Source organism: Sciurus vulgaris (genome assembly GCF_902686455.1).
Source record: "Sciurus vulgaris genome assembly, chromosome: 3".
NCBI classification, from domain to species: domain Eukaryota; kingdom Metazoa; phylum Chordata; class Mammalia; order Rodentia; family Sciuridae; genus Sciurus; species Sciurus vulgaris.
Window position 1 is genome coordinate 45,319,710 of NC_136463.1, and position 26,045 is coordinate 45,345,754.

General features: G+C 37.2%; 1 protein-coding gene across 2 annotated transcripts; it reads left to right on the top strand.

Annotated features, from left to right (window-relative positions):
- The first annotated feature begins 14 nt into the window (after positions 1–14).
- Positions 15–25,890, top strand: TTC19 (tetratricopeptide repeat domain 19). 2 transcript variants are annotated; one of them, XM_079131700.1, is made up of 10 exons: positions 15–266; positions 352–479; positions 2,573–2,683; positions 3,149–3,187; positions 3,897–3,953; positions 4,262–4,323; positions 7,150–7,244; positions 20,641–20,795; positions 21,831–21,993; positions 22,711–25,890. In XM_079131700.1, exons 1-10 carry the CDS (start codon positions 83–85, stop codon positions 22,842–22,844), a joined length of 1,128 nt encoding a protein of 375 aa, XP_078987826.1. In that variant the 5' UTR covers positions 15–82; the 3' UTR covers positions 22,845–25,890. The 2 variants fall into 2 exon arrangements, with proteins under 2 accessions (XP_078987826.1, XP_078987827.1); XM_079131701.1 differs by lacking the exon at positions 2,573–2,683.
- Positions 25,891–26,045: the final 155 nt, after the last annotated feature.

Here is a 26,045-nt window from a genome sequence, read left to right on the forward strand (position 1 = left end):
CAATCCGGCCAATCCTTTGCGCAGGGGGCGGGACGATCCGGGATCCGACCGGCCTGCAGTGCGTAGAGGACGCTGTGGCAGCATGTATCGGCTCATGAGCTGGAGCCTGGGTCGAGGCCTCCTGCGGGCCGCGGAGCGGAGGTACCGGGGCTACTCGGCGCGCCTGCTCCCGGGGCCGGCAGGAGGCCCAGGACCCGAGATGGAGGTGCCGCCACCCCGAGTCGCGCCTCACGGCCGCGGCCCGGGCCTGCTGCCGCTGCTGGCAGGTGAGGGGCGCGGGCCGGGCTGGGCCGGCCGGGCGGGGACCGGGGCGCGGGCCGGGCTCGGTGACCTCAGAGCCCCTTCCCGCAGCGCTCGCCTGGTTCTCGAGGCCTGCTGCAGCAGATGAGGAGGAGCAGCAGGGAGCGGGCGGGGCCGCCGCCGAGGATGCGGCGGACGAGGTAGAGGCCGAGATCATCCAGCTGCTGAAGCGAGCCAAGGTGAGGCTTTGTGAGTCCTTGTGAACGAGTCCCTCCCTATAGTGTGCTGGAGCGTGGATGGATGCTCCGAGGATAAAATTGCCCCGAATTAGATGGATCATTAGGGGGTTGGGATCCATTCGGTCTGGTCCGTCTCTAAAACCTGCAGTAAAATTGCTGCAGTCTCAAGTGCAAGTGGAGATGGCAATTCTGTCATATTTCTTTTGTTGACACGGGATGTTTTATGGTTGTTTTAAATAAATTAACCAGCCAAGCTGAAGTAGGCATCATTTGTAATGCTACTACAACGTCCTTAAAATGCAGTTCTTCCTTTTTTTTTTTTTAGTCTCTTCTCTCCACCCCGGGCTCTTTCATCTCTTCCTTTGGGCCAAATACCGATTTGACGCAAACAACATCCAAATTTGTATTTGCAGAGTGCAGTGTGCTATTGACATTTCATCTCTACTATGGAGAACCCATCTACCTCTCAGACTTAAAAATGCCCCAAACTAAACTCTTCATCTTGAATGCCTTCCAAACACATTTCTTTATTTTCTCTTTAGGACGATCAGGTTCTCAGCATCATTCCTAAAACTCGTGGTACCTTTCCATTGCCTCCCAAATACACAGCCATAATTCCTGTTGCCACCAAATGTAAAATATTTCTCAAATATGCCCCCATTTCTCTATTTCCCTTGCTGTTGTCATCCTAGTGCAGTCACAAACACCACCTGCAATTAATAGTCTGTCCTCTTCTACCCTCCTACAATCCATTTTCCATACATCAGTCTTAGTGATACCTACAATGCATTTTTCATACAGTAGCCTTAGTGATATTTTTAAAAATGCAAATCAAATCACATCACCTCTTGCCTGAAAACTTTTGAGTAACTCCCCACTGTACTTAAGTTAAAATTCAAATTCTTTGCCATGGTCTGCTAGACCATAAAATCTAAACCAGTACCTCACCCATCTATTTGCAGTAATCCTCTGGCTCACCATTCTTCACATTTCTTTCCTGCAGTTCTGCAGAATCATTCTTTTCAAACTGTATGGGCTTCACTTGTTCTCTGTGGGTAATTCTTCTTCCCAGTTCCATATGTAGTTGACTTACTGTCATCCTTTCCTCCTCAGTTTAATTCTCACTTGTTTGGAAGACTTTACTGATTTCCACTGGAGGAGACACCTTGTCACTTCTTTCCATTGTCTTTCTTCATAGCTCTTAATTAATGAATTGTAATTAAGCCTATTTCTCCTGAATGGTCCACCTAAGACTAAGGGAAGGAAGAGAAAAAGAGGATGAGATGGGCATGCTGGTGCTTGGCTATAATCCTAGTGGCTTGGGAGGCTGAGGCAAGAGTATCACAATTTGGAGATCAGCCTTGGCAAATTAGTGAGACCCTGTCTCAATATAAAACAAAAATGGATAGGGAAGTGGCTCAGTGGTTAAGTGCCTCTGGGTTCAATCCTTGGTATTAAAAAAAAAAAGGGGGGGGGGAGAAAAAGGTAAGGACAGATTCGTTATAAAATATGATGTTAAGATTGCTCACAGATAAGCCAATCTCAAAAAACTAAAGGACGAATGATCTCGCTGATAAGCAGATGAGGACGTATAATGGGGGGTGGGAGGGGTTAGCATTAGGGTTAGGGTTAGGTTTAGGGTTAGGGTTAAGGAGGGTGGTAAGAATGGAGGAAGGAAGGACTGTATAGAGGGAAAAGAGGGGTGGGAGGGGTGGGGGGAAGGGAAAAAAATAACAATGAAAAAAATAAATGTGCAAATTAACTAAATAGACACTTCTCAAAAGAAGAATACAAATAACCAACAAATAAATGAAATGCACCCATAAACAAAAAAAAAAAAAGATTGCTCACATTCTTTCTTCCTGCACCTATTGGCCAAAATGTCATTATATATAGTCACACCTAGCTGCAAGGGAGGATGACTTTCCTGTCATCTGTAGACATACATAATAGGATTCAGTAAATATCTGATGAATGAATAACTTCTTTCTATGCATTGGGATGTGAAGCCATAAGTACTTCTGTCTGATAGCACATGCATCTGCTTTCCTTATTCTTCATTTAATGTTATTTTCTTTCTCTTCTCTTTTTAGTTGAGCATCATGAAAGATGAACCAGAAGAGGCTGAGCTAATTTTGCATGATGCTCTTCGCCTTGCCTATCAAAGTGATAATCGGAAAGCCATCACTTATACTTATGATTTGGTAACTTTTCTAATCAGAGCTCCTGATGAGGAAGGGTAGATGCTGGGAAAGGATTGTTCTTCCTGATTTCTATTCCTGAACTTTGGGATGTTTGGAAGCTCTATTTTTGTTGTCATTTTCTCTTTTTCTTTCTTTCTTTTTTTTTTTTTTTTTTTTAAACCATTGGAAGAGTCACTTATGAGACATCTCAGTTCCAGACCAAAAGAAACAAATAGCTTTTGTTTCTTCAATGATGAGTAAATCTAGATTTTCTTTGTTACTAACAGTATATGCAACAAAGTATTTGCTTCTCACACCATTGCTGTACTGTGCTTCTAACAGATTAACTGGTGACATACTTTATCCACTTCAAACTTTTTTTTTTTAATTCAGAGGGTGACTGCCAAAGGGATTCTTTAGCTTAAAGTTTTTTGGATAAGTAGGAACACAGTGCTCTAAACTGAACAATTTGTAATTTGCTTTCAGATGGCCAATTTAGCATTTATACGAGGTCAACTAGAAAATGTAAGTAAATAATTTTGTAATATTTTGAATTTGTGAAGCCTCTAGGGAACTACAATAGTAAGGATATAGACTAAGCTACTATGACCCAGAATATAGTGACTTAGAGAGGATGAAGTGTATTTCTCTAATGAGTGAGTCTACATGTATGTTAAAAACTAAGGGCAAGATAGACATTTCTGCTGTCTGGTTCTTTCTAAGATACGTTCTCATCTGCATGGGTGAGCTGACTCATTTCCAACCTACAGGAAGGGAGAAAGAGAAGATGAAGGGCAAGCAACATCCTTATAAATTATGGTTAAAAAAAGTTCACATTCTTTCTGCATGCAACTGCTGGCCACAACTTCATCATATGATTGTACCTAGCTTTAAGAAAGGCTGATCTAAAGATTGAAGGGATTTTATAACTCTAATGATAGGAAAGTGAATATTGGGGACAATTTGCAAACTCTGCCCCAGTGATTTGGATGAGAAGTTGATTTCTACTCATCACAGAGTAGATAAAGGTACATAAGATGTGGAGCCCTTATTTTGGTCTGTTTTTCTTCCAGAAAAGTACTTTTCTCTTGTGTTTGTTTCATGGTGCGCATGTGCGTGTGTGTTTGTGTGTGTGTGTATGTACACAGGAATGATACATCAGACTGGTACTTAGAATCCAAGGGTCATATAGATAGTGAGCCCCAATTAAAAAATCTTTTCTTTTTGCTTTTAGGCAGAACAACTTTTTAAAGCAACAATGAGTTACCTGCTTGGAGGGGGCATGAAGCAGGTAAGGATATTGCCTAATTGGCCCCTCATTGAAACACTTTTAAAACTGTTGTGCTTCCTGAAAACTTCTCCCTCAGTCCACAATGTGTGCTTTCACCAAAAAAGGTGGATTTTTTTGCCCCCAGATCTGTATAAAATGGTCAATCTTTCACTAATTTAAAAGCGTGGTTGCTGAGAACTTCACTAATTGCTATAAAACAATAAAGACTATGGGTTTTGAGGCCAAAGTCAGTAAAGAAGTTGGTCTGAAATAATCTTTGAGGAAGTTTTTACCAGTCATGAGTTTCCTTTATTTCTCTCTCCCCATAGGAAGACAATGCAATAATTGAGATCTCCCTAAAGCTCGCGAGTATCTATGCTGCTCAGAATAGGTAAGTGTGATTAGAATCTAGGAGTGGTAGCAGCCAGGGAATAGGCCTGTGGGCAGGAAACTCTGACCCTGGTGTGTTATATAATCTTTATTTATCTACAAGTCATCAGGGTCTATAAAAAATTGGGTGTCAACTTCCAAGTGTCCCATCCCTTGTCTTTGCAGTCTTCAGGCTTTTCCAGTTCTGCCCTGCTTTTTTTGTTAGCTTGCTGAGGGGAAACACACAGCCCTCACACCTGGCTGTGTGATAAAGCTAATCAAGTTTTTTGTTCCTGCTTGAAGCAAGAAGGGAAGTTAAAATGGGAACTGTAGTTAGCTCTCCCTAGAAGTAGAGGGAGCAATGTATAAGCTGCTGGGATAATACACTTTGAAGAAGCCACTTTGTTGATACATGATACAAGTATCAGCAAAAGAAGTTGTTAGATATGAAGGTACATGGTGAGAGTCACTCTGGGAGAATCTTTTTTTTTTTAAGTTGTTGATGGTCTTTTATTTTATTTATTTATTTATATGTGGTACTGAGAATTGAACCCAGTGCCTCACACATGCCAGGCAAGCACTCTTACCACTGAGCCACAACCCCAGCTCCACTGTGGGACTATCTTGTGGTTCATTTTCATTATCTATTCTGAGAAAACAAGTGGCTTTTTTTCCCTTTTCTTTCTTTCATTTTGGTACTGGGGATTGAAACTAGGGTGCTTTACCACTGAGCTATGTTCCCAGCCCTTTTTTTTATTTTTTATTTTGAGATGGTCTTGCTAAGTTTTGCTGAGGCTAACCTCGAATTTGCCATCTTCCTGCCTTAACCTCCTGAGCCACTGGTATCACAGACATGTGCCACCATGCTTGACAATAATTGGCTATTTTTAAGGCTTTAGCAGAGAGTTTTGAATAAGATAAATGTTTAAAATAAGATAAAAGTTTAAATGATTTACCACTGTCTTTAGAGCATGGAGAGTTGATTATAACTAGGTTTCTGGAAGGGGAACTAGCCGAGAATAGAGGGAAGACCTTTAGATAAGTAAGTCATTTCTTTTAAAGAGAAAAACCAGCTACATGGGATGGTTTAGAAAACAATTTAGATACACACTAAAGGCCAAGAGCACTGGTAAGTGAGGGCCTTTCATTTCCATCAGTTTCTAGGTGGAGTTCAAAGATGAAACATGTAGGATGTAAGCAGAGAACTTTAGAGAGTTTTATTTGGGGCGATTTTAGGGGGGGGACTAAAACTAGAATCCCTTAGGTTTTTAGTTACTGCAGAATTTGGTGCCAGAGGTTTGCAGTGACATCAAGCCAGATACTGTACAAAGAATTCTCATTGAGGCCTTGGTACTGGTTCCTGCTGCCCTAGTCACAGTTCCTTCATCCTCATCAGGTCCTGCTTAGTCACTTTGCATTTTGATTGCACAGTCGGTAGGCTAGGACTTCTGAGGGCCTTTGACTTCAAGTCATCTGAGGAGCTTTAAGTTTGGTGCCAGGGAATGTTGTGTTCCTCTTCCTAGGAAGAATATGAAACGAGTAGATGTTGGTGGGACTGAACTCCTCAGGTAAAAAGAGGCCAATAAAAGCCAAAAAAACACTGGAAAGTAAGTAATTTATAATCTTGTAGATGTGACAGCTTTTATAGTATCTGTTAATAATTAACCTCTAAGTTACTCTGCACTTTTCATTCTGTTTTTTTGAGAGAACCATGAGATAGAAGACATGGCCAGATCCTGAGGCTTAGAAAACATGTTATGAGTTGGGAGAGGAGTTTTTTTTAGACCTCTTGCCATTTTGTGGCAGCCTCTTCCTGCCCCATGTCTTGACTGGAGGGCATCCCTGCTACTAAGGTTTGGGTCTAGAGAAGGAAGGGAGAGGATACTTCTAAGAACAGAGTAGACAGCAGGGTCATGAGCTCTTTCCTGGGAAGGCACTAGAGGACGTGTTGAGCTTTGTAATGCCACTTCTGGTAAGAAAAGTAGAGGCAACGTGAAAGATCAAAAACCAAAACTGAGCTCCTAAATGGAAGAGGAATTTCTTTTTTTTTCTTTTTTTCTTTTTTTTTTTGGAAATCCAGTGCTTAACCACTGAGCCATATAACCAGCCCTTTTTTATTTTTTATTTTGAGATGGTGTTCCACAGAGTTGCTTAGGGCCTTGCTAAGTTGCTAAAGGCTGGCTTTGAACTTGAATTTTCCTCCCTCAGCCTCATGGCCACTGGGATTACAGGTGTGTGCCACCTTCCTCAACGTGGAAGAGAAATTTCTGTCATGTTTCTCTGCATCTCTTTATGGAAAACAGTCTGCATGCTTGGGTACCATCTTTAGTTGACTGAGGGTCCAGAGTTAGAGTAGTTTAAATGTTGCCATGGCTCAGAGTTTTATTACTTTGAAAAACTTTTATCAAAGACTTATAGCTTGAGAGAAGTTTTATACAACCAAAACTTCCCAGAAGCTGCATGAATACAGCAGTTTGAATCCCCAGTGCAAGGGGAGCTGAGCTTCCCTTTGTTAGGTCACATTTCATATTACTTTGGCCAGGTATGAGGCTTTCCCATGGGCAGAAAGTTATACTTGAGACTCTGATAGTGGGAGTTGCTAAAAAAACCACTGGTTATGTTGGTTGTGAAAGTGCTGACAGCATCCCTTGCTTTAATGTTTTAATTTACCTTATGTAGATTACTTTAGAAAATATTCTGAGAAATGGCAGATTGATAACCTAGAGATCCTTCAGTTATAATTCTCCCTTCCCTTTATTGATAATGCTGAAACCTGAGCTGGAAACATGGAGGTAAAAGAAGAATTTGAGAAAAGGGAAATGGTTGATTATTGTTCTTTGCTTCACAGACAAGAATTTGCTCTCGCTGGCTATGAATTCTGCATTTCAACTCTAGAGGAAAAAATTGAACGAGAAAAGGAATTAGCAGAAGACGTTATGTCAGGTAGGAAACCTGACTCTTCTGGATGTTGTTTTTTCTCCTCAAAGGGCTTCACATCTTGCTATACTTTGATAAAGGGAAAGTCGCCTATATTGGGGGAGGGAAAGATATTCATCGTTTACAGTAAGTGACTATTATAAAGTCTGAATAGAATAAGATGGGATATTTTGTTTAAATGACTTGATGGCTCGTTTATTTGTTTTGAACTGTTCCTTGGTGATGTGTTCATAATTTATCAGTCAATTTTTATCTATATGTAACCTCTAGGAAATTGGGGAGCAGAAAGGGAAGGCCTTTCTCTTATCTCTTAGTTCAACTGTAAGTCAGAATGCAAAAATTACCTATTTTAATGACAGCAGGTTAAAGGACGACAGACATAAGCTTATATTTGTGATTCTCCTGCACTCTGTAGAAGCTAGAAATGGAATATGTTTGGCTGGAAGCCCTCGAGTGTGTGACCATTTTGGGTTTCTTAATTTGGTTTGAAGTGTTGGGAGTTTTCAGATTTGACATTTGTTCAGTAACTTGTTTCATACTTGCTCTATGCCAAGAGCTAATGTGATATTAGGGATCCTGTGGTCAAGTCTGTAATCCATGAAGGAAGACACCTTAAAAGAGTTGTCTTCCAATTCTCTCTTTAACGTGCATCAGTTTTTCTTCTCCATCACTCCACTGAAGCCACCTTTCTCAAAGTCACCAAATCCAGTAGTCATTGCTCAATCCTTAACTTCCTTATTCATTTGCAGTTTTGACTTGGGATCACTGTCTTCTACTGGAAATATTTTCCTTTAGATTCTGAGGCACCTCACTGGTGTCTTCCCTTTCCCTTAGACCTGAAGTGGTGGTGGGCCTCAGAGCTGTCTACAACTCTCCACTTTGCCTCTGCCCTCATGCCCTAGGAGAGGCCATGTACTCTCATACCTTCTGAGCAGATTTATGGGTATGATTGCTTACCCGATATCTTGACTTGAATGATGAATGGTCATCTCACACTTAACATGTCTAGAATGGATCTCTTTAATTCCGCCACTCACAAATTTGTTTCTCTACAAGTCAGGTTAGTAAGTGGCACTAAAAGTCACCCAGCTGCTTGGCTATAAGGCTTTGGCCCAATAGGTCCTATTTGCTTTGGACCTATAAAGCCCTCTGTGATCTGGCCCCCACAAACCTCTCCTACATCATCCACTGCACTCCCTTTACTCATTCCATTCTTACTTATCCCTGTTGTTCTTGCACATCTGAAGCTCATGCCATCTTAAGGGCTTTTTGCTTAATATTTTTATTTCCTCTGCCTAGATTGTTCTCCCATATGGCTTCCATGGCTGGCTGCCTCACTTTATTCAGGTCTTTGCTCAAATATCTCTTCTTCAGAGGCTTATCCTGACTAAAATAATCATCTCTTCCGACCTAGCATTACTTTACCTCTTTAACTTTTCTTCATTGTGCTTAAAAGTAGAGATCTGTGTTTTGTGCTTGTCTGAATTACCAATAAAAGTGTATTTTTGTTCAAGTGTTTTTAGTATTTGTCTTCCCTATCAAAGAGGAATCAAGACATCATCTGTTTTGCTCATTACTAAATCCTCAGAACCTAGAGCAGTGCGTGGGTGTAATAGAGACTCAGAAGACTCAAGAAAAATGAACAAGTAAATACAGTTTTAGTGTAGTGTGGAAGTACTATAAGAAAACTAACAAAATGTGTGAAAACTAAGTTATGTCAAGTGTGTGAACTACTATTCATATGCTTGACCCTAGTGTAGGAGTGTAAATCTGTCTTTTCCAATTCCAAAAGCCCAGTTATCATTTTAAAAAAATGAAGAAAAGCCTTAAGAAAAGATCATCCTAAATCCTGCTACTAAGAAGGTACAGCTATTTTTTAGAGTATGTCTGTTTTGGCTTTCCCTCTCATGCTATTTACATTTAAAAAAATAAATCAGGGATTATATGTAACCTGATTTTTAATAGCTACTAAATATAATATGGAAATGCTTTTTTTCCTAGACAAAGGAATTCTTGTTGGATAGAGCAGGCTAATTTCTATTATAAATATTAATCTTATTTCTAGGGAAATAAATTCTTAGTTAATTTTGAACAAAAATAGATCATTTATTAAAGAAAACGTTAAATGTTAAAAACATGGTCTGGCTGGGTGCAAGCCTGTAATCCCTGTGCCTTGGGAGGCTGAGGTGGAGGATCACAAGTTCAAAGCCAGCCTCAGTGAAAAAGTGAGGTGCTAAGCAACTCAGTGAGTCCCTGCCTCTAAATAAAATTAAAAAAAAGGGCTGGGGATGTGGCTCAGTGGTTGATTGTCTTTGAGGTCAATTCCCAGTATGGGGGAGGGGGGGAAAGGTCTGGAGTATTTGCTTCCCTGTGTTATGGATACATATGTGATTACTGAGGAAATGCTATTTTTATTAGCCTTGTATAGTTATATTTTTTCATCCCTTAAAGAATGGCATATCTACATTGTAGTATAGTCCTTATTGGACAACAGTGTATTTCTTCTGAATACATTCTTAGCACTGAACTTCTGAGTCAAAAGTAATACATTTTAAGGTTGTCGATGAATATTGCCAAAATTTGAAAAGAACTGCTAATTTACATTTCCAGTTTTACTCTTTGTTTACTTTGTGAGTTGGTCAAATTAATTTCTCTGTGCTTTGATTTTTAGTGTGAGATTAAGAAAGTTGACCTTTAGGATGATTGAATAGTTCAGTGTATATAAAGCATTATAATGATGCCTAATAATAGTTGCTCAAAAGTGTTAACTATTACTGGTTTTTATTATTGTGATAAAGCTGTGTGCCCCTTTTCCCCAAAATTCATTAATTTTTTATAAACTTTGTAAGCCTCATGATATGACATTGTTGTATAACCTAGCTTTTTTTTCTTCTCCTCTTTCTTTCTCCATAAAACAGTGAGGTGTATATCATTTGTTGGTTTTTTAAAATAAGACTATTAACCCTTGGTTTTCGAGTTCCCGCTCCTTATTTGTACTTTTAAAATGGTTGATTTTTTTCCCCCAGCTAGGAAATGTGAAACTAACTTTTGTATAGTTTAAAGAATTAGAAGAAAAAGAAACGATGCTGTATTACCAGTATCTTGGACTGTGGGCGCTCTCCCACCTGGCAAGCTTCAGTCCCATTCTCTTTGTTACCAAAAGCTCAGTTTCCTTGTCCGATGCCAGTTTAATAAGGAGGACATGGTTTTGAGAAAAAGGGAAAAAAAGATTTATTGCTTTGCTAGCAAACGAGAAGTACAGGGGACTCCAGTCCCAGAGGCTATGGTTCTGCTCATTAGGGAGAACAGAGGACTTTTAAAGAAGCTCTCCAAAGACTGTGGTCCAGGTGTTTCCTGACAGGGGGTCCCAGGTGCACCCTGATGATGTGTTGAAATTCACTTGTTAATTTGGGAGATAGTCACTTCCTAGTTCTTCTGGTGACATCTCCTTCCTGTGGTGGGTGTGTGCTCAAGGACAGGAAAAGGTAATTTCTTCTTCCCTGCCCCAGGTTAGGGAAGGGAAGAGGGAGAACCAGAAAAGGAAAAACGTGTCCTTTTTAAAATAAGCCTCAGAGCAGCGAGGGCTATATTCAAAAGGTGAAGTGGCCCACTGTTACACCCTTCCTGTTATTAGGCGGAATTAATTATTAATGGGAACAAGAGGCTAGTCTCCACTGTACCTTTTGCCCCAGAAATATTCAAGAGTCAAATTGATAGGAAAATAGGTTTTGTTCAAAGGCAGCTTTGAAGGAAGACAGAAGAAATTTTCATCTCTAGAGGCTCTAGGGCAAGGAAATCTTTCAAAAAAGAGCAAAGAGGCAAAAAAATGGAACAACAAGCAGGAAACACATATGCAGATTTTAGTATCCTGTGCTAGACAGGCCACTCTTAGCTTCCTTGGTATTCCCCAGTGCCTTTACTCTTAATATGAGGAAATAATGGTTACAGAAAAACGATTATTTAGAAAGTTGTCCTTTATTTCAGTCTGTTTCATTCCTACCCAAGATACTGCTCTCTTTAATCTTGCTATAGCATTCATTTCCTTTTCTTTAGTTTTACTGCTGAATTCCTTTAGAAGATACTTGGTTTTATGGTTCCTTATGAAAACTTACATAATGAATCACATAGTATATATTCAATTTAGGGATTTTTATGACTTACATGAGACTAATCTTTTGGAATTCAATCTAAATTTATGTTTATTTTCATTGCTTTTATTAATTGTTAATCACTACCAATTGAATAGCTATTCTGTACTGAGTATTGTTCTAGGATTCCAGTAGCAGCAAGTAAAGCAAATGTTCCTGGCTCTTCTGGAACTTAATGCTTAGAAAGGTATTTTCCACCTTTAAAATAAGATGAATATTTCCCCCATCCTTCTTTTTCTTTTAAAACTTTTTAATTTATTTTAGTGTGAAATTGATAATTGCTTTTCTTTTTTATTTCTCTTTCGGTATTGGGGATGGAACCCAGGGTCTCACCCATGCCAGGCAATCACTCTACCACTAACCTATGCCCCTAATCTTTTCTATTTTCATTTTGAAAGAGTCTTGCTAAGTTGCTCAGGCCCTCAAACTTGGGATCCTCCTGTCTTAACCTTTCAAGTAACTGGGATTACAGATGTATGTCTCCACTCCCAGTTGATAACAAGTATACTTTCTTCGAAAGAATAGTCACCTTTAAGAAATTTGGTGTTTTTTTTCCCCCTCCCCTTAGGGCTTTCTATTCTGATTTATTGATCTGATGAGTTTTGTATCAGTAATATTGTTGAGTGTTATGAGTTATATATTTGAGATATAAAAGAGCTCACACATACTTCTCTTTTAAAATTTCTTCCCATTTTCACATTAATTTTAGATATAATGAATTTCAGAATTGTTTTGTCAAGTTCCTAAAGTACTTTGAGATCAAAGTATTAGATTTGTTTTACATTGATATAAATTACTTGGGGAGATTGCCATCTGAATAGTTAGAAAACCTTTACTACAGATAGTAGCAGAAAATGTCAAATAAATTAAACTGTATACACACTTATTTTCTCATGTAACTGGCAGTTCAGTGATGGGCCAGGCTGTTGAGTAAACCCTGAAGGATCACAATCCTCTATCATAATTACTTCTGGTTGATAACTTATTCATAGTAACATGTATTTGAGATCATCATATTTCTTTTCCAGTTCTTAATTTTATGGATTTATTTTCTTTAAATTAGTAAGATATTTTTGCTCATACCCTTGAGAGTTTTTTTCAATTTTCATGTTTTAAGTAATCAAAATATTTCTGGACAGTTGAATTGTTTTTGGTGGCATCACATTTGGTTTCAGGAGTGCTTGAAATCTGGAGCTTGAGTTTGAATCCTGGATTTACCAGTGATTAGCCTTGTAAGGATATTTCTGTTTCTTCATTGATAAAATAAGAGTAATAATAGAAGCTACTTCAGAGAATTGTCATAAGAATTAAATGCCCTAAGACTGGTAAACATTATTTAAAAGTTTTATTGAATGGGATATATTTATCAACCTAATTATTAAATGGCCCCTCACCTTCAACTGAGGTAGGATCTTTCTAGATAGTATATTCATTGTTTCTTCTTCATTTTGTCATTTTTGTCCATATTTTCAAAGAGCCAATTTTTTGTTTCATTGTTTTTCTATTTCACTTATTTCCACTCTAATCTTTATTACATCTTTACTCTTTTGGCTTTATTTTGCCCCACCCCCTTTTTTTCCTCCTAGTTTCTTAGGTGAAAAACTAGGCTAATAATTTCTTTTTTCTAACATAGGCCTTTGTAACTATAAAATTTACCTGCATCTTACAAATTTTGGTAGGTTATAGTTCATTTTCATGTATCTCAAAGTACTTTCTAATTCTTAAAATTTACTTGAGCCTTTGGATATTTAGGAATGTGTTGACTAATTTACAAATATATGTGAATTTCCCACATCTCCTTTTGTTGTTGATTCTCATTTCATACCATTGTGATCAGACAGTACACTTTATGGGAGTCCAGTCCTTTTAAGTTTATTGAGACTTGTTTTATGGCTTCACAGTTTATTCTGAAGAATGTTGCATGTGCATTTGAGACAAATGTGTGCTATCTTGTTGGTTGGAGTGTTTTATATATGTCTGTTAGGTCTAGTTGGTTAATAGTGTTAAGTTTTCCATATCCTTACTCATTTTGTGTAGTTTTTCAAAATGAAATTCTATTGTGATCTTTTTTCTTTATACATATTTCTATGATCTCTCATATCTATGTGTACATATATGAATATATGTACATTATCTTTATTGCAGATTATCCCTTCATCAGATAAATGATCTTTTCCCTACTTTTAAGATTTTTTTTGACAAATTTTAGTTTTATGATTTCTACTCTTATCATATTCTTACATTTTTCTGTTATTTTTTTTAGTCTTTTGTAGAAAGTGATGATTTTTTAAAAATCCTGAGTCTCAATTGTCTTATGCTAGAGAATCTTAATTAAAATTATTACAGAAAATATTAGTCTAATTTTTGCATTTAAAAAAACGCTTTCCATTTTTGTTATTTCTTTCATTTTTAGTCCCTTCTTTAGGGTTTTTTCCCTTAACCACCTCTATTTATAATTTGGAGGAAAGGTATACATATGATTTTCAGTTCTGTAAGGAGCGATCTAAATTTTTTTAATATTTATTTATTTTTACTTAGGCATATTCAGCTCATTTCCAGGAAAAAAAGTCTATTTTCAGTGTCTTTGAGCTGAATACACTTAGACTTAGCGGAACTTATCACAGAAGAGCATTTTGAAGTTGGCTTACTGGCTGGATGCATTGTAGGAGTTGACATTCGCATTTGCGTGAGGCTAGGGAGCTGTCTCCATGAGAATTGCCTGGTGCATGGCGAACATTTTCAACATGAGGTCTCTTGAGTCTTTTGTAGTTCATTTACCTTTCCCTTGACTTTGTCAAACTTTACCATATTTGCTGCTTATTTAGGTGAGTTTAAAATCCACACCTAACACTCTCCCTGCCAACGTGTAACTGCTATCCTGAATTTGGTCTTGTTTGCTTATTTATTATACTTGCATATATCAGTAAGCAGTATATAGCAGTGCTAATTAATGTTTTGAAACTTTGTATGAATGGCATCTGCAGTTTGCTTTTTTCACTCAACTTTATGTTATTGAGATATATCTTTGTTGATACTAAAAGCAGGGATTTTTTAGCTTGGAGCTGTTTACTTGTGTAAGTGCATGTGTGCTGGATTGAATCTGTCCAGAAGGGGCAACGTCCTCTCATTAGTCCACTGTCGTGGGTGAGGGGGGAGCCTTTTTTCCATTCTGACAAGGAGTGATACATGCTAGAGGTGGCCCTCACTTGTTCATTCACTAAAACTGCAGTGTGGAAATCTGTGTTGTGAATATTTCACAGTTCTGCTGCTGGACACAGATGGTTGTTGTATGTTTTGCTGTGAAAAATAATTCTTCACTGAATTTCTTGGAATTGTATCTCTGTATATACATGTAAGATATCTCTCAGTGGATGCACCTCAGAGTGGAATTGCTGGGGTGTGTCTACTAGACATAATCACATCACTTATCAAAGTGGTTTTACCAGTTTACAGTTTTCATTAGCAGTGTGTTAGTGTTCATTTTTGTTGAAATGTATACTCATTACTCTTAGATTTAAATTTTTTTGATGATCTGATGGGTATGAAAAATAATTTCATTGTGGCTTCAGTATGTTTCTTATCACTAGTAAAGCAGAACTTCTTTTCCTGTATTTATTGGCTGTTGAGATTTCCTGCTCTGGAAACTCTTTGTATCTTTTTAAAAAATTAGACTTCTATTTATAAATGATATTTGGGTTCCTTTTGACGTAATCATACATATAAGGAATTTGATTTCAATCCCCATTCCCTCTCTGCTTTCCTCCTCCCTCTACTGATCTTCTTTTCACTCCTTTATTTTTGATTGGTACTTTCTACATAAACATAAAGGAGATATTCCCTTTGGTTCATTTATATATGTATATGACCTGATTCTGTTAGATTCAGTCCATATTTCTTTTCCTTTCCTCCTCTTTCCCTCCACCTCAGTCTCCTTATACTCCACTGATCTTCCCAGTATCTTTATGATACTTGATTCCCCTCCCCCACTGCCCTCTTTCTCTTATTTTGCTTTAGCTTCCACATATGAAAGAAAACATTTGACCTTGATTTTCTGAGTTTGGTTTATTTCTCTTAGCATGATTTTCCCATTTCCATCCATTTACTGGCAGATGCTATTATATCATTCTTTTTTATGGCTGAGTAAACTCCATTGTGTATATACACCACATTTTCTTAGTTCATTCATCCATTAATGGGCATCTGGGTTGATTCTATAATTTGACTATTGTGCTGCTATAAACACTGTAGTGGCTGTTATCACTATATAGTATGCTGATTTTAGTTCTTTTGGATAAATAATGATGATAAATAATTATTTTGATGATAAAATTATTTTGGATAAATAATTCTTTTGGGTCATAGGCTGATTTCATTCTTAGTTTTTTGAGGAATCTCCATACTACTTTCCAAAGTGGTTGTACTAATTTGCTGAACCACTGACAACTTATGAGTATGCCTTTTTCTCTCCGCAACCTCTCCAGCATTTATTGTTAATTTGTATTCTTGGTAATTGCTATTCTGACTGGAGTGAGATGAAATTTTAGTGTAGTTTTGATTTGCATTTCCCTGATTGCTATAGTTGTTGAAAATTTTTTCATATATTTGTTGACCACTTGTGTTTCTTGAAAAATTGGTTTAATTCTTTTGCCTATTTACTGATTGGGTTATTTGGTGGATTTGCTTATTTATTTTTGGTGGTACTAGGGATTTGAACCCCCCAGGTTAATTTTCCTTAGAGCTTATTTATTTGTTCATTTTTAGAATAATGAAAACTTTTACTAAAACATAAGATCTACAGAAGTTTTCACTTAAGTCATGCAAAATGGTCACAAGTTGTTTTTGAAGCGGGGAATCTATACAGCAAAGTCACATTTAGTAAGGGATGATATTTGTTTAATGTTCCCATTTTGGTTTGGTCAAGCTTGCTGATCAACAGCATTCTGAATAAGTTTGACTTGGCTAAAGAGTACATTTTCAAGAATTTGTTTGTCTGCTTTTAACCAATGCATCATATTACCATAAAAAGCAGGGCGGGGGGAAGCCCACAAAATTAAAACAAAACTACCTCCCCCTTAAAAGTAACATAAAAACACCAATACCCTTATAACTTACTCTGACAGCTAACTTCATTCACAGTGCTTTATATTTAAACCATGGTGGGGAAAATAAATAAAAGCAGAGCCACTGCTTATGTTTTATAATAGGGAATCAGGATAAGACAGATTTGCTAATGTGTATTTAATAACCAAAGCATCTGGAGTTTTATTCTGTAATGTTTCTGAGACTGTGTACATTAAATGCCAACAAGAGGTAAGAAATCTTGGTAGAATGGAAGTGATGAACGCTTGATGTATGGACCAATTTAAATATTATTGATGGACTACAACCTAGTTTGTGGTCTGGCTGTTTATAGGTCTTGGGCTTCATTGGTCTTCCACTGCTCCACTACATTGTAAATGGACCCTCAGAATGAGGGACACTTAATGAAGCCTGAATCCCTAGCAGAACTGTTTGGATCTGCAGAGCTGGCGACTATTTATCTTTCAAAATAAATATCCAAACATCGTCTTCCAAAATTATCTACATTAGGATGATAAATTTTGGTTATGAAATAACTTTTAGGTACTGTGATTGGGTATTTTCTGGAATGAATAGTTCAAGTTTTAAAGTCCTTCTTTTCAAAGGGAGATTCCTGGGGGGTAGCAGTGACCCCATGAAAGCAACAGGTGCTGCTCTTATCTGATTCTGCTGTAACGTCAGGAACTAGTTCTGCCAGCAAAGGCTAGGTTTTCCTTGATGATCCTGCAGGGCAGATATCCTGAAGGCCGTCTTGCAGATTCCAAAGTTTGGCCAGGTCTCCATCTCTGCTCCCTTCATGCAGGAGTCTAGAGTTGATTTTTTAAAAATATGCCATGAGATAGGGATAAAATTTCTATCACCACCACAAGGATAGCTAGTTGCCCAGGTCTGTTATTAAGTCCATCCTTTTCTTACTGATTTTAATGATTTCTATATTGTTTTCATAGATTCATGAGATGCTAATGTTGTTTAATTCTGTAATTATAATTTTCACTTTCATTATATTTTTTCCATATTTAGTTAAGTATTCATGTTTTTTAATTCATTTGTTCATTCATTGAACCATTCAATGAGGAGAAAACAAAGAGCCTATTACATGCTAGATACTCCACCAGGCACTGAGCTACAGCTATAAATGAAGTCACTGCCTCAGCAAGCTAAATTTCTAATAAAGGAAAGACATGTAATAAAGACTTTCCAGTAAGGTGATAGTTTGTCCAATGAGAGTGGCATGTAGACATGCTTATGAGGGGATATGCATATAGGGAATATATTTTAAGCAAGGACTTCAGATCTGTTTCTCCATCTTACACAGGTTAAAGGCCTTAATTCTTGGATTACAGAAACACCCAGGTAACCCTATAAAACCAGCAAAAAATGTGCTTTTGCTGTATCAGCTTATATGCTTTCTTCTCAGGGTTTTAACTTACTTCTACTTTAACATTTCTAGGTATCTGAAGCAGAAGGGTTTCTGACTGTCAGTCATATTACTGGGACCAAAAACCTTAGGTTAGTTTCTATTTTCCTCCTCTATTAAAACCATTTGTGTCCTCAGGAAGTGCTGATGGTTGATTAACAAGCGGTTTGGTTTAGCAGAAATTCCAGGATGTTCCTGGAAGTTGGGCAGCAGATATTTTTAGTTCTGAAGACCTTTATAGATTTTCCTTTATTGTTATTGGTGTTTGTGGGGAGATGTGAGGGGTTGGATAGAGGTCTGTGCTTGATTTCCTAAAGGAGAAACTTTTTTTTTTTTAATTAATGAAACATCTGTACTATTTTTATAAATGAAATAATTATTCAAATACTTCATCAAATTTGTGGTATTTGTATAGGCCTAATTTGATATGCTAATGCATTAAGTATATTGTCATTCTTGCATTCTTGGAATAAATGCTGCTTGATCATCTCAGTATATTTGAGAATACTGTATTTTGAATCTAAGTTTCTATAATGAATCCTGGTTTCTTCATGCTTTAAGATGCATATCTTAAAGATGCATTTTTCCGTGATTAAAAATAATGAAAATATAAAGTTTGAATAAATAAATATGCCCTTTCCCTCAGGTTCAAATGATCCTCTGGGGGATCTATATAATCACCTCAATTTATGACTAAGTTGATTTTTTTCTTATATATAACCTGGTTCTGTATTAATTTTTGAAGAACCACGTTTCAATAAGGTATTTCTTAGAAACTTTTAATGGGGTGTGTGTGATAGGGATTGAATCCCAGGGTGCTCTACTACTGAGCTACATCCCCAGCCTTTTTTTAATTTTCTATTTCGAGACATGGTCTCCTGAGTTGCAGAGGCTGGCCTCTATCTTGCAGTCCTCCTGCCTTGCCTCCTGAGTAGTTGGGATTACAGGTGTGCACCACCCAGTACTCTTTTTTACCTTATCAAATCTATGAAATTTTCTGTTTCTAAAAGTTCTCTTTGAAGCCTTATTTTCTGAAAATTGTATTATAGTGTGCTTTTATTTTTCTCTTGGTCATATTTTTAGAACAGGTTTCTTAAAAGATATTTCCATTTTTATTCTGGTCTGAAAGTGCTATGAATTTAAGATGTACTTTTAAAATACTTCTTTGAAAATTAACTGGAGTTGAACCTCAGTAATTATGCTTTCTTCCTTTTCCTCTAGTTAATTGTCATTACTGATAAAGAAGAGTAGAAATTTTCCATTAGAATTTCTTGCCACTTTACTTTTGTGCTTTTGTGTTTTTTTGTTTTATTTCTTTGGTTTTTCTGAGATGCTGGGATGGAACCCAGGGCCCTGTGCATGCTACGCCAGCACTCTACTGCTGAGCTGCACCTCTAGCCCTTCATTCTTGTACTTTTGAAGTTATACTGTTGAATATATATTCTCATTATAAAATGTAAAAGACCATATTGGTTGTATTCTAAATCATCTCAAATTTTTACAAATTGCTTCCCTTTATGAACTTGCTTAAAGGGACACAAAGAGATCTCATTCTTTTCATTTTAAACTGCCTTTCTTTGTTGTGTAATCATTTATTCACAATTTAATCATCTCTTCATATTGGCCACAGTTTAACAAATCTTTAAATTCTATATGACAGTTGTAAATTTTCTGAAAACTTTGAAGACGTGGAAGGAGAAGTGTATGCTATGAATGACTGCTTTGTTGGTTAAAAAAAGCAAATGCAACTGCTTCAGTTAAATGTCTGCTAATTTTGCTGAGGTAACTTCCTTCTAGTCCTTTATGGGAACATTTACTTTCTAATGTGTTGTTTGCAGAATTTCCATTTAATCTTGCTTATTCCCTTTTCTACATTATTTGGATCATCTCTCAGAAGTCTTTACTTGTACATGTTACTGTATTGGTTACTGTTCTGTAGGTCTGCTTTCTCCAGTTCCTTTTTTATGGTGTAAGGTGTTTAAGTTTCTTTTTCAGATAATGTAATATGTTGAGAGGTGCTACATCATTCCAGCCTTTATTATTATCCAAAAATTGGATCAACTATTCTTTAACTTGAGACTCTCCATTCATTTCAGAATTCTTAGTGTTCTCTGAATTCTTAATGCATCATGGGTCTCCCCCTGCCCCTCATCTTAAAGATTTTTCACTGGACCTAGACTTTGCATTAATTCATTCTCCAATGGGTTTATTTTCATCTGCTTCTTCTAAATATTACTAGCTTCAAATTAAAAAATACTCCACATTTTAACCGATCTAGAGCTTTTATTTTTTTTAAAGAATTTAATCTTGTTTTTATTTTTTTATGTGGTGCCAAAGATTGAACCCAGTGCCTCACCTGTGCTAGGCAAGCACTCTACCACTGAGCTACAAACCCAGCCCTTTAAAAGGGGAAAAGTCCCATAATTTCAGCTAGTCCAGGAAGTCATTTAAATGGACATTAATCCACCTAAATTGTCTCCTTTCAGCATAAGGTCAAGAGTGCTTCCAAGTGACCTGAAGTATTCATCGAGTCCTGTATTATTAACCCATATATCACCATCCCAGATACAAATATATTATTTATTGTAACTATGAAATAGTGTTTTAATGTTTATTATGTTAGCAGAATTACACACTTGGAACTTGGTGAATTATAAGTCCTAGTATAACCCAAGATGCTGAGGCAAGTTGGTTAACTCAGCCTTGCCTTCCATAGCATACTTGTTATATCCCCACAATGCTCTTATTTCCTTCTTAGTGGAAGAAAAAGCTAATACCCACCTCCTCCTGGGCATGTGCTTAGACTCCTGTGCACGCTACCTTCTGTTCTCCAAGCAGCCATCACAGGCACAAAGGATGTATGAAAAAGCTCTGCAGATTTCTGAAGAAATACAGGGAGAAAGACACCCACAGGTAAAGAAGGAAAACATGCAGTGTCTTCAGAAATGATGGGTGTGAAAGCCACACATTGGGAACAGAATCAGGGAGATGTAAGCAGGCACTGTGTGCTTCTGTGGCTTCAGAGTATATAGTATGGTATTTCGAAGTGGAGTCTGCAGACCCCTCTACTAGAATCTTGTGGAAGAATTCAGTTAATACATTTGTGTCCTTGCCTCCCTTGCCCCACAGTTAAAGGGGAAAGTGAGGAAGGACAGTCTGCATTAAGAAAACTTTTAAACCACTGACATGTTAAAGAATTTTAAGCACAACCATGTTACAATACTAAATAAATTCTTAAAGAGCTAATGAGTTGATTGCTTTATTTGAAAGCTTATGGCTTCCACCCTAAGACCCACTGGACTGAACATGAAATATTTGGAAAGGGAATTTGAGGTACGAATTAAAAATTTTGGACTTATTAGAGTGCCTTCTGGGAGTACCACTGAGGACTAATACAAGCATGGGGTTCATATCACCAAATACTAGAATCAGAGGGCTTAGAGCATGGGTTCAGTGGGGAACAGGGGATGAAAAAGTCTTTCTTAGTGTCAACAGTTTAAATACTCTTAATGTGAATATTCCTAAAAACGATGATATATTCTTTGTGAGGAGTCTCAGCATCACCAGCAGGAACTGCATACAAAACAGTGAGGCTCCCAGAGGTAGCCAGATCATACATAGGAGGCTGCTTCTCAAAACTGCTGAACCTTCAGTGGGATCATATTATATCTTGCTGTTGCTTTTCACTTGGTGCTTCTAATTTCAGTTAGATTAATAAGTACTTTTCATCTTATTCCTAATTTTGAAAATTTGTGTCACTTGCCATAGGTTGAACTAAGATTTTGTTATACAATTTGAGTAACAAACACCCACAATGTTAAAGGCTGACATTCCTCACCTTTTGTGGAATGCTAGGAAAGATGAAATCTTGACTGTACTCATAATTTAACAAACTTGAAATTAACATTATGGTGTATTTTTAAAGAAAAATCTGTTTTTTATCTACAGACCATTGTGCTCATGAGTGACCTGGCTACTACTCTGGATGCACAGGGCCACTTTGATGAGGCGTATATTTATATGCAAAGGGCGTCAGATCTGGCAAGACAGATAAATCATCCTGAGCTGCACATGGTGCTCAGTAATCTAGCTGCAATTTTGATACACAGAGGTAGGTAGCCTTGGAAACTTGACTTACTTGCTTTAGGAAGGGATGACCCAGGCTTACAAATTTGTGAAATGATATTTAGAGGAAGGTAAAGGGAAATGAGGAAACTCCTGAAATTATAAGGCTGGCTGAATAAGGGCAAACACATGTCTGTTAGGTTGAAGAACTATTTTGTTTAATTCTGGTAACTTCTATATTTCTGCATTAGCCTAATGAACTATTATCAAGCTAGGGAAAACTTTGCAATATTACTTTATTGTTGTAGTCCTTTGAAGATTGCTGTTCTTACAGCTATAGTTCATTTCTATATTGGCAAAACTAGTGTGATTAGGAGTATCAGTGTGACATACATCTCTCCCCACAGTATGCCACATACTGCTTAGTGTTTCACCTGCAATTTTCAGAAATCTGAGATGACATGTCTCTATTACACAGAATCACCATTGTGAAGTCCTTGGCCAGTCCAGTGAGGGCCCCAGGTTATACCAGAAAGGGCACAGTTAGGAATCCCACAACACTCAGTGGCTTGGAGTTTTACACATGGGCCATGTTCCAGGCAAAATCACCTTGTCATTTACAGAAGAAATGAGGCAGTACCAGCCTTGGCACTTACTAACAAACACACAGTAAATTAGACCTGTATCCTCATTAATTCTTTCTCTTCAGAGTCAGTTTGAAAACATTTTCTTCTTATTCTTCCTTTTCTCTGGGTTATTTTAGAACGATATACACAAGCAGAAGAGATCTACCAGGAAGCACTGAAGCAAGCAGAGCTGAAAAGAGATGAGGTTTCTGTACAGCACATCAGGGAAGAATTGGCTGAGCTGTCAAGAAAAAGTAGATCTTTGACTTAATATTATCAAGTACTAAACGCATTTTTGTTGTAGGGAGGGTAGTTTCTAGTAACCCAAAGGAATAACTATTATTCCAGTGTCTTTGGCACCCAAATCAATGGTGTAAATCCTCTGTTCATCATTCAGGTTTCCTCAACTTAGCCTTGGTGAAGGACAAGTTGTATATACTGCCACTTGTGTTTTTAAAGGAAAAACAACTTTCACCTCTACTAATTATGACCTCTAAGGATTGATGTCAAGTGATGCTTTCCATTGTAACATATGGTTAGGTGCTGTCCATGCTGGTCTAAGTGTAATTATAGATTAAGATGGGCCACTTTTCCTCTGGGTTGTGGGTGTGGGGTGTGGTAATTATGCCTACCATCTCTACCAGAAGATTTTGGTCCACTGATTTGCTGCCCTTTCTTTTCTTACTTCAATATCTGGCAGACCAGAGCTACTTGTCTCATGGCAAAGGGGAATCATGGTGAGTTGTTTCTCTTACCTATTTCATGAAGCACAGTGGGATTTAACACATAGAGGAGGAAAAGTGTTATCTTAAGTTCGTCTGCACCCAGCATGAAGTTTTAAAGTGGGAATTAGGCAGTTGAAAGTGTAGTAGCCTTTGATTATAAATAAAAGTGAACCCTGTATCTGGTTATATGTAACTGTTAATGGTTGGGGGAAGAATAATGGAACCTCTTGCTTGTCAGTGCTATCCTGCAGCATTCAACTTCCTTTGCAACTGAGGTCACACAACCGAGTCATCTGAGATCCTCCTTAAAACAATGCCTGGGCTATACCCTGATGTGTGCCACTGGTGTAGTAACACTGACCTGGATTCTACTTAGTCCTGGCTTTTTGATTTTGGGATCTCAGTATCCTCCTCTGTAAAATGGGGAACAAATGAGATTCTTAGCCATGGGAGAAAGTATCTGGTTAGATGACTTTAAATGAATAGGCTGCTGTTTTGAAAGAGCTTTATTGCCCTGCCTCAAAGTATGTAAATATGAGATGTGGATGGATTTTCTTACCTCAGTAGTCTTGCAACTAGCCATTTGTCTAGGGGGAAAGACAGTTTTTCTAGGTGCCATGAAGGAATACTGACATTGATATGCCTTTGGGAGTGGGGTGTGAGTGGGACTGGTAAACTGATATTTTTGGTTCATATGTATGCACTGGAAGAATCTTTTCATAATAAACTATACAACAATATTTATGTATTCTAGTAATCTTTAAGTTTCTCAGAAAAGTAACTTGAAGAATTAATAAAAATATATTCCTAGAAACCCTGAGGTCCAAATTCTTAGGGATTAGACTAAAACTAGAATTTTATGTTCAGATGTAACTTTCTTCCCACTTTGTACCTAGACTCATCTATGTATCACCCAGATAATTGCACTAATCAAGTGCTAACCCTGAGAGAAGATTATAGATTTTAAGTGCAATGAAGCCTTCATTTATTGGTGATTTAAAAAAAAAAATTTAGTATCAACCACTCACCACCTATAATGAGAATGTTTTTACCTTTTCACAATTGCAAGCATTACCAAAAGTTAGGTTTTTCACTCCAAGTTTTATTTAAGAATTTTTAATCTTCCACAATGATTCGGTTCTGGTCCCTCTGCTGGAGAAATTGAATTTTCAAAAAGTCTCTGCATGCGGGTGTTCTCATAAAAGTTCATTTGCACTGTTGTAAAACAAGGTAGTGAGGCAAGAAAAGGACTGACCTCATTTACTGATCAGTTTGAATTTAAATGTAAATGTTTAAAATAGTGAGTTTAAATTTTTGAACTGTACTGTGTCTTATGTCACTGGAGTTTTCACGGCATAACTATATTTAAAATATAACCAACATACCAAAATTAAAGCATTGTGAAATTTCCAACTATAAACATGCAATGGAAAATTGTGAGAATACTTCTACCAACAGTATTGGAAGACCTTAATTATTTCTGAGTGCTAAAAATTATGTGTAAGGATGATTTTGAATCTCAGTCTACAAAGATGTTCTCTGTCTTGGTTTGTAACTGACTTCAGCAAGTTATCAGTCATTCTCAAATGTCAAATTCACATGATGGTAAGGTGTACCTTTGCCCCTGTTAAATGATTTGCTTTGTAGGTAAGCTGTATGAGAATTCTTTTTGTTGTTGTTGAACTAAAAAATGATTTTGGGGATTTTTATCTCCCATTCTGAAATCTCTTCTCCAGGTGATGGTAGATGGAGCAGTACATAAACATTCTGCAGTAAGGATGGTGAGTGTTAATGGCCGCTCACCTTGGGTCCTCAAGTCGAACTGCGATAATAACAAATTAGGCTCTGATATGTTCTCAGAAACTACCCTGACTTGGGATAGCTTTTAAGACCCTCAGGATCATAGGAAAATATGATCTCTTTGGGTCAGTTGGCAACAGAAATGATAAGTCTGAAAAAAATATTACCAGTACCTGAAAAAAAAAGACTTTAAGCAGAAAACATTCATTACAACATTCAGTCATTATTTTTCATTCATGTTAATATTATGTTTATGAATATTATTATAAAGGCATCAACTTTCCATGTAATTGGAACTCAGACCACTAAACCTGATCTAAAATTTATTTTGAGGATGAAGAAGAGTTGACTGACAGTCGTAAAGGTTGATTCCAGACATATATGAGCTAGAGCCTGTTTGTTGCTTATTGAATTATATGGGCAAAATACTAAGTCTGTGTCTTTATCTGTAAAACAGGGATTACACAGCAGTGCTATGGTGATGGGAGGGTCTCAGCAGTTAATCATAGACCTGTTTACTTAAGAGGCTTGAAAACTTGGTTTAAAAGTTCAGGTTTACTTGAAAGTCTATAAAATGCAAGTTTACTCATCCTGAGACTTCCAGTTATCAGTAGCATTTCCCCCAAACCATTAATATTTATATGCTATGGAAGGGTGCTTAAATGCTGTGATTAAATTGTATGAAAAAAAAATCTAAAAATTCAGCAAGCAGTTCTTAATGAAGGATAAAACTGGCCCTTCAGTACAATTAGAATTCAATCTTTTTAAAATTATTTGCACCTTGAGAATCTGTGAAATGAAAAACAACAGTAAACTCTTTCCCAAGGAAATAGAGTGTAGGTGGTGACATGTAGAGATGGAAAAGGACTCTGTTCACCATGACACTTGTTCAGGATGCAGCACAAAGCAACTCTAAAAGAATGAGATAATACACAGATGATCGTACA

What these genes read in the sequence shown, in the direction of transcription:
- TTC19 (XM_079131700.1), top strand. Translation starts at nt 83, where the DNA reads ATGTATCGGCTCATGAGCTGGAGCCTGGGTCGAGGCCTCCTGCGGGCC. An exon ending in TTGGAGGGGGCATGAAGCAG is followed by an intron (nt 3,954 to 4,261) that starts GTAAGGATATTG and finishes CTCTCCCCATAG; the next exon opens with GAAGACAATGCAATAATTGA. An exon ending in AGCAGAAGACGTTATGTCAG is followed by an intron (nt 7,245 to 20,640) that starts GTAGGAAACCTG and finishes TTTCCTTCTTAG; the next exon opens with TGGAAGAAAAAGCTAATACC.